This window comes from Gymnoscopelus braueri, assembly GCF_963280865.1.
Source record: "Gymnoscopelus braueri genome assembly, chromosome: 5".
In the NCBI taxonomy this organism is placed as follows: domain Eukaryota; kingdom Metazoa; phylum Chordata; class Actinopteri; order Myctophiformes; family Myctophidae; genus Gymnoscopelus; species Gymnoscopelus braueri.
The window spans coordinates 10,723,390-10,732,402 of NC_137606.1; the positions used below are offsets into that span (position 1 = coordinate 10,723,390).

The window sequence follows — 9,013 nt, forward strand, 5'->3', positions numbered from 1 at the left end:
AACTGCATATAGCTATGATAATATTCCTCGTTTCTAGAAGCTGGAGAAGCAACATTGCATGCATCACAATGAAGGATAGCTGGATAGGCTTCATTAATCCTATATCCAGAGGCATAACAGGCATTGTGCAATTCCAAGGCAGTCATATTATTATTGTTAAACCTTGGCACCTGGCTGGTGGAGCATGCGACCCTACGGGATATTGGTTGGAAGGGGAAGATGAAACTCCACATAGGATAAATCCCTGTGTGGTGCAAAGTAACTAAGTACCTGTACTCAAGTAGGTACTGTACTTTTTTTTTTTTTTTTACTGGAGCATTTTCAATTTATCACATCTCAGAGGCAAATATTATACTTTGTACTCCACTACAATTATTTGATAACTTTAGTTACTAGTTACTTTGTAGATTTTGATTATTATTACAAAACATACATTAACCACTTCAGCCCTACAAATCAGCCATTTGAAAATAGCAGATCTACAAGCTCACAATGCGTCAGTGACGCATTGTGAGCTTGTAGATCTGTTATTAAAAAAAGAAAAATATATATACATTTTATACAATTAAACATGTGACTCTTACTTGTAACAGAGTACTTCTTCGTCGCAGCATTGATACTTTTACTAAAAGTAGGATACAAAAATGTGAGTACTTTTTCCACCACTGCACAGGATAAATCCCTGTAGGATTTTGAGTGGATCACCGTGCGATTGAGGGAGGGACTATAGGAGAGAGTGCATAATGAATGATCCTTCCTCTGTGGATTCTCTGAGAGGCTGCAGGTACAGAGTAGAGCTCTATGATACAGATACAGCATCACAGAAGATCAGATCAGTCCAGCGCTCTCTTCTGTCTGCTGTCACTATAACTCTACCGTTACTTCACAGGAAACTTCACTGACCACTGACCGGTAAGTTGATCAGCCCCTTTACCTTTTAACTTTGTAAAGCTGATGAAAGTTCTGGTAAAAAAAAAAAAAAGGAAAATAAATGTATATTATGCTTTTATCCTATCGCAAATTAGGCTACCGTTCCGAGGCATGCGTGTAGAAGGTAACCGGAAGCCTCGCCCCAAAACACGCTCGCCCCCATTTTTCTTCGCGGACCGTTCGCCACCCCAACGGTTGTTGTGTTCTTCTTGTATTTATTTTATTGAGGATTGGGTTAGTAATACGTTTAGGGTTAGGCATGTGGTTTTACTGATGTTAAGTTTAGGAATAAGGCTAGATTTTAGGCATAGTTTACTGAGGTAAGTAACGTTTAGGAATACCAGGTGGCGACCCTTCCGAGGTTCGCCGAATATGCCCCGGGGTGACTGTGCTTTGGGGCGAGCGTTTTGGTATCTCCCTTTAAAATGTTGCATTTGAAGTTGGACTTTAACGTTATAAAGCCTGGAGAGCTTTTTTTTTGTTTTCTAAATTGGATAGTGGATAGGCCTACATGTTTCTGCTTAATCCGTGTCTGGGTTTATTCATGTTTTTTAGACATCATTTTCTATTTTTGATCAAAACTTTGTAAATGGGCAACCGTTCATTATTTTTTCGTTTAAATGTATAGGCTACTTGTTTCCCCCATTTCTACTTTCTGGCATGGTGTGAAACTGCTTTATTTCACATGCAGGATTAGGCTATAGTAATGATAAATTCATTGATTCATTCAAAAATGGTCTTTCTATAGAGCCCATGTTAATTAACATGGGCTCTAGAAGAACTGCATTCTGTTAATGAACGTTGCACTTGCATACAGTATGGGTTCTCAACCTGTGGACCAGGACCCCCAGGGGGGTCCCCACATGGGGGGTCCCCACATGACAGTGAAGAGACAATTTTACCTAAAAAATAAGAATATAAAATTAATTGAAAAAAGACCATTACTGCATTAAAAGTCAACAAACTATACTATAAAAATGTGTCAAATTGTCAAATAATATAAGAAAGAGGCAGAAAATGTGAAAATAGACGATCTACAAGGTGAGCTTAGATCGGCTATTTTCACAATATGTATATGTGGGAACAAAATCAAACAAAATTGAATGCCTCAATACAACTCCTACAATTCCAAATCAAGGTGGGGGGTCCCTAGTTCAAATATGATTATTATTCTTTTTTTGAGGGGGGTCCCCAGTTCAAATATGATTATTTTGGGGGGGTCCCCAGTTCAAATATGATTATTTTGGGGGGTCGCAGCCTGAAAACTGGATACAGTACGGTCAGATGGTCTGTGAATCTGCAGTCTTTGCGCATTAAAAGCCAAATCTTCCACACAATTGCTTAGCATATGAATAGATAGTGTTTGAGTCCCGGATCAGTATGCAACATGTCATTGCCCACAACTTAATCCCAGCACGTTCATGGCCTGTCTCTCTGTTGATGCTGGTGCTGCTAAACAAATGCTGAAGAAGAGATAAGAAACGTGAGTGGGAGAGGAAGGAGAGGAGGAGGAGGAGGAGGAGGAGGACTGAAAAGTAAGAGAGGGATTATAGTATGAGGAGGAGAAGGAGGAGAGAACGAGGGAAGGAGAGGAGGGGAGAGGTAAAGGAAAATAGGAAGAGAGAGATGACTGGAAGAATCTCCAGCTGGCAAGTTTCTGAATGCACTGACTTGATTGAGTTGGACCTTTATTTAAGGGTCAATGTTTTACACCCTTTAGAGTTAAATTGACTCTGAGCATTTTGCTGTGTAGGCTAGATATCAGACTCACATCACTGGTTTACAGGTTCTAAAGAAGTGGGAGAAATTCATTTTTCTGCGTTTAGCTCCGTAATCTCTGTTGTTTTCCAGAAAGGGGGAAGAAGAAAAGGGGTCCTTGGGGTACCCCCAGGGGGTCCCCAGCAAAATGTGTTAATAAAGCGTCACAATCATTTTAACCACTTTATCCATATTACACTTTGGGTATTCAAAAATAGCAGATGTACAAGAGCAAGCTATGAGCTTGTATATCTGCTATTTTTGAAAAATCTTGAAAATGTGTGCAAATCTGTAAATCTTGTTTTTTTAAAGGCTAACAATTTCAACTCAAATCTTTGCTTCTGGGGGTCCCTGGCACAACATATTTTCAGGTGTGGGTCCGCGGCCAAATACATATCAATTTGGGGGTCCTTGGCACGAAAAAGTTTGAGAACCAATGGGCTACACATTTGACACAACAAAATGTTTTAGACACATGAAGTATTTCCTGTTGAATTCACCACTGCAAATATAACAAAAATACAAATCTGTAATGCAGAAAGGACACATTCATTTGGATGTCCTGTACATGTCTGTCTCCCCCCCCCCCCCCCCAAAATGTATACACTTGTTTCACATTTACACACACATGCAAGTGTAAACAGTAAATGACAGATGGGCGTGTGTGTGTGTGTGTGTGTGTGTGTGTGTGTGTGTGTGTGTGTGTGTGTGTGTGTGTGTGTGTGTGTGTGTGTGTGTGTGCTGATCCATTTGGCAGGCCCTGCTCCCTGAGTCCAGTGATGAGTTACTACGTGGATCCAGTTTCTTCCTACCCGACCCTTCACCCCTGTGACCGTCTGGGTGCAATGGTAAGACCTTCCCTCGTAAATCACCCCCATGTTAACAGACCGCCTCATGGCTACCTACCACCACGCTGCCCGCCTAGGAGTGTGCCTCTCTCTGTCTCTGTGTGTGTGTGTGTGTGTGTGTGTGTGTGTGTGTGTGTGTGTGTGTGTGTGTGTGTGTGTGTGTGTGTGTGTGTGTGTGTGTGTGTGTGCGTGCGTGCGTGCGTGCGTGCGTGCGTGCGTGCGTGCGTGCGTGCGTGCGTGCGTGCGTGCGTGCGTGCGTGCGTGCGTGCGTGCGTGCGTGTGTGTGTACAAGCTCACAACGCGTCACAACACATTGTGAGCTTGTAGATCGGCTATTTTCAAATAGCCTATGTATAAAATAGGGCTAAAGTGGTTAATGTATGTTTTATAATGTCTTAATTCATATCTGCAAAGGATAATTGCTGTGGAGTAAGAGTACAATATTTGCCTCTTAGATGTAGTGGAGTAGAAGTAAAAGTATAGACAATTGGAAATACTCCAGTAAAGTAAAAGTACCTCAAAATTGTACTTGAGTATAGTACTTGAGTAAATGTACTTAGTTACTTTACACCACTGTGTGTGTGAGAGTGAGTGTGTGTGAGTGAGAGAGATTGAGAGAGAGATAGAGAGAGAACAACAGATTTGAGTATTAGCAACCGCCCTTGGATTTCATCACATGTGGAAACACACAATTTCCCTATTCAGTGTACGTTGACATCCAAATGTTGCTCTAAGAATGTCTTTGTACACATTGTTCTTTAAGATTTCATAGAAAATTAGGAAACAACTGTTGAAAAACGGGAATACTTTCTTCTTGGGCAGAACTGTGAAATCGGTTGTATAATAATCAGCAGTTGTGGGGGTTGCACAATCGCCTGGAGGCAAAACAAAAGATACACTTCCCTCTTTGCAAAGGAAATGGTAAATATTGAGACCCGAGGCCTCCAACCGATCACCACTAACCGAGTCAATTTAGCGTCACACCAGCCCTCCTCAATAACACTTTTGACACCCAAAACCCTCCCCGGTTGCTGCAGCCACACAGCAGCGTGGACGCTGAGGCTCCTATAACTCCGTCCAAATGAACGGGTCGGGGACATTGGGATTCCTGGCAGGTGAGCCGTCTGAAGAGGTGAAGGCCAAGAATCAACGGGCAGAAATGTCTCCATTTGTATGCAGAGCGGCCGGCACATTAGAGAGAGAAGCCGAGGTTATATGCAAATGGCGGCCCCCACCCGGCCCCCGATACAAAACATAGCGGGATGCGGCTCCCCGCATCCTAATAGGCTCAGGTGGTGGGGCTCGCCTTCGAAATTGAGATTACTGTATATCGGGGCAGACGTGGTCAAAAGGTGAACCGGGGTCACCTCCGCTAGCGCTATTCTTCTGAATCTACATGAATTAACAGAGAGGGAGCACTGTGATGTTTGGTTTTTCTCTCCCTTTTACTCAACCGGTGAATTTCAATTAATGCTCTTCTCGTTCTGTACTCGTTGAAGATTATTGTATGTAAATACAGATCTTAGTCCACCGGGGCAAATGATTGTCACAATGTGTCTCTGAGTCAGATTTGGCACCAAATGCGCTACGTTACATAATGCATAACAATGTTATAACTCATGTTCGGATGTTTTTCTTTCTCATTTTTCTTTGTAAATATTTGTGTTGATTCATATATTTAAACCCAAGTTCAAAGTAAACCATTTGACTTGTATAAGTTCAGAAGTGTGTAAAGCCAATATTTTATACTTTGATATATTTTATAATCGTACAACAAAATGATCCTCAGTGAGGATCATGATTCATTTGTCAATTTGTTTGAAATAATAATAGGCGGCAGAAAGATTGTATTTGAAATTCGCTTTCTGTTGAATGTGTATTTTGTCAAACTGACGTCACATTGACGGTCAATATTCGGTAGAAGAATTCAAATTTACACAAATTTAAACCTTACAAAAGTCTACGGTAGCCTATATGTTCATTTCCCAAATCCTCAGTTAAGGTCAGTGGTCGGTGCTTTTCTACATTTAGAGTGGATTAATCAAAGGATACAGTAGTTTCACAAAACCATTAACACATATATATCCATGTTATCGGCAGAATCTGCCTGTAAAATTGCAGCATTGCACAAAGCATCCATCCGTGCCCCCCCCCCCCACCTCTCCCTGTCTATGCCGTTTTCTCCCTCCTCTCCCAGGCTGATGGGGCTGATAGGAGGCTAGCAGCAGACCATAGGGTATATCCCTGGAGAGAACCCCGCGCATAGGGCCTCTCTCCAGATGCCGTGGTCATGTTAGCTAGTCATAAAGCGGGGTGGCTGCTGATAAGCGTGGCAGGGTTTTTAAACGCAGCCTTCTTATCAGATGTCAGTCTGTCAGCAAGACAGTTAATCAGTCAGTGAATCAGTCAGTGAATCAGTCGAGTAGAGTTAACCCACAAGCTGGTCAAAGAGTCAGCCAGCTAGTATATCCTCTGTCTGTCAGCTCATCTGTCAGCTGATCCAGGTTGTTGCTTGTGTTTTTATGTGTATTCTTTTGAAAATGAAACAAAAGTCAACGAGTCACGCTTGTCTGTCCCTAAGTCAGGTACGATAGCCACCGGGCACTTATTTACATACCGTCAGGTGATTGCGTGGTACTTTATGCTTTAGCGTTACGGAGTTAAACGTTCTTTTTAACATCTACAGTCAGTTCATAGTCTAGATAGCCCAATATCTAAAGACTGTCTGAGCTGGCCAGTGGTGGAAAAAGTACTCAAATGTTTTACTTAAGTAAAAGTATCAATACTGCAATTTAGAAATACTCTGTTACAAGTAAAAGTCCAGAATTAAAAATGTACTTGAGTAAAGTATAAAAGTATTGGCATCAAAATTTACTTAAAAAAGTACGAACAAAAACGTACAAAAAGTAAAAGTACTCATTATGCAGAATGTCCCATTACAAGTTTTCAAATGTATAAAACTCTTTTGAAAATAGCAGATCAATGCGATGCATTGTGAACTTGTAGATCGTCTATTTTCAAATGGCCGAAATGCATAGGCCTGAAGTGGTTAATGTATGTTTTGTAATAATAATCTAAATCTACAAAGTAACTAGTAACTAAAGTGTTCAAATAAATGTAGTAAAAGTACAATATTTGCCTCTAAGATGTAGTGGAGTAGAAGTAAAAGTATTGGAAATACTCAAGTAAAGTACAAACACCTCAAAATTGTACTTAAGTACAGTACTTAAGTATATCTACTCAGTAACTTTCCACCACTGATTACAGTTATACATGATTGACATCTACAGTCAGTTCATATTCTAGATAGCCCTATATCTAAAGACTGTCTCAGCTGACTAACAAAGAAATGCAAAATAGGTTTTCAGAGTCTGGAGTAGTGGACAGGTGTGTAACATGCAGGTGTACTGTTCCCATTGAGTTGTGTGTCTCCAGGTGTATGTGTATAGAGAGAGAGAGAGAGCATCCATAGGGGAAGTTGATGACAGCTAAACCTGTTGCATGAACAGCTGTGTGATGTCAGAGGCTTACTGAGCAATCAGCAATCAGATCCGCGAAGAGAAATCATCAATTTGTTTGAAATAATGATGATAGGTGGAAGAAAGATTGTATTTGAAAATTGCTTTCAGTTGAATGTGTGTTTTGTCAAACTGACGTCATGTCGACAGTCAACATTTGGTAGAATTCAAGTTTAAACAATGTGGTTGTTTACGGAGTCCGGGCAGTGGGTTGTTGTGTGAGAGATATGCTCACTGCCTGTTCACATCATTTGTTATCAGAAATGCAATATCTATTGAGATTTATATGTTTGTTTTCAGGGGAACCTTTTGATATGCTAAAAATGAGTGTCTGGCTTTCTACCGGCCATTATATCGCTTGTGTCCACACAGAATGTCATATCTCTCTCCCTGTGCTGCTCTCAAGTGCTGACTTTAGACTTCCAGCCTTGCTGTGAGCAACCACATATGTGGACGTTGCTGTGATAAGCACGATACAACAACATGGCAAAGACTGAATGAGTCAAATTTAGCTGCCGGGCTTTATCTTCACTGAAAAAACAAAACAAAAACGTAACTAACAAGGAACAGCCAAGGTTCAGGTAGCAGTGAGGGTTACACTGTAAATTAAATGTTTTGGAGCGTTACTTTTTGATTAATGATTTTTTAGCTTCTAATAATGTTTGCTCTTATCTTAATTATTATCTATCTTAATATTTGTCTTATTTTAATTATAAGATTGTTCTATTACGTGTACTAACTTCAAACACAGTCAGTTGAGGATGGGAATTGGGAACAGTTGTTCACTTATTGGTAGGTATGCTATCATCTAGGTCGCCCTACCAAGTATAGCACAGTCCATGCTTCTCACAGAAACGTCAAGGATAAAACACAACAAAGTCAACGACTTATTTCCATTGTCGTCCTTGAACCACATGAAAATTGCTCACAGTAAACAATATAATAATAATTTACACTGAAAACATACATAACATGTTAAAATAATGTAAAGTACTGAGAATGACCAAGGAGAGGGAGTGCCTTCAATTTGTCTTATAATACACATTGCATTGATTCGGTGCTTGGCCCTTCACTTCACCTGACACCTCCTTGTGTTCCGTTTGACCCCAGAGGCAAAGTGGCGGGGTGGCTGTGGGCCCTCCGACCCACCTTCCAGGGGTGGTTCACCCACAACAGCAGTACTACCCTTCCCAGCCCATCTACCCCCAGCATGTGCCCCTCCAGGAGGTGCCCAATGGACACGACCTATGCCCCACAGGTAAGACATTTAGGCCAGGAGAAGGTGAACGAGAAACGTTTTCTCCACCTCCTCAGCAACTGATGCCACGGTGCCATTATGCAAAGCACGTAATCCACCTTTTACCAGTAAATGACAGGTATTTATTAGGGATGTCTGATATTATCGGCCTCTCGATATTATCGGCCGATATTAGCATAAAAAAATTATATCTGAAGATTTCGGTATCGGTTTTTGAAAAAATGAAAAATGATATTAAATGTGAGCTTACCATAATCACAGTAATCCTTAATCATATTCCATCATATTCAAGGGCATTTGCAGAGAAATGCGACAGACTCCAGTCACTTTCAAATTAGAGCACAGCTGATGCTCGTTGACGCTCGTTAATGTTATAGGCATCAAAGCAATTATGCTTTTGCAGTGTCAAATAGGCCTACATCTAATGGGACTCATTCAAATGACCACCACTTTATTGAAAACCTAACAACATCACTGTGTTATATTAGATTTATTAGATATTATATTGATATTATAGCTATTTTATTTTAATAGATATGTGATGTTGTTACCTGACAATTAGTTGACTTTTGGTGAAAAAGCCTGCATATATCGGTATTGGTTGATATCGGTATCGGAGATTAGGAGTTGGACAATATCGGTATATCGGACATCAGTAAAAAAGTCAATATGGAACATCTTTATTCATGTACTGTGTGTAC

The 9,013-nt window shown here is 40.7% G+C and overlaps 1 protein-coding gene across 1 annotated transcript in view; it reads left to right on the plus strand.

Annotated features, from left to right (window-relative positions):
• The first annotated feature begins 863 nt into the window (after positions 1-863).
• The window catches only part of ets1 (v-ets avian erythroblastosis virus E26 oncogene homolog 1), a 75,744-nt gene continuing 67,594 nt past the window's right edge, over positions 864-9,013 (plus strand). The window contains exons 1-3 of the mRNA XM_080428128.1: positions 864-912; positions 3,446-3,536; positions 8,165-8,312. Of these exons, the coding sequence (XP_080284254.1) occupies positions 3,468-3,536; positions 8,165-8,312 (217 nt within the window). The 5' untranslated portion in view covers positions 864-912; positions 3,446-3,467. The remainder of the gene's footprint in view (positions 913-3,445; positions 3,537-8,164; positions 8,313-9,013) is intronic.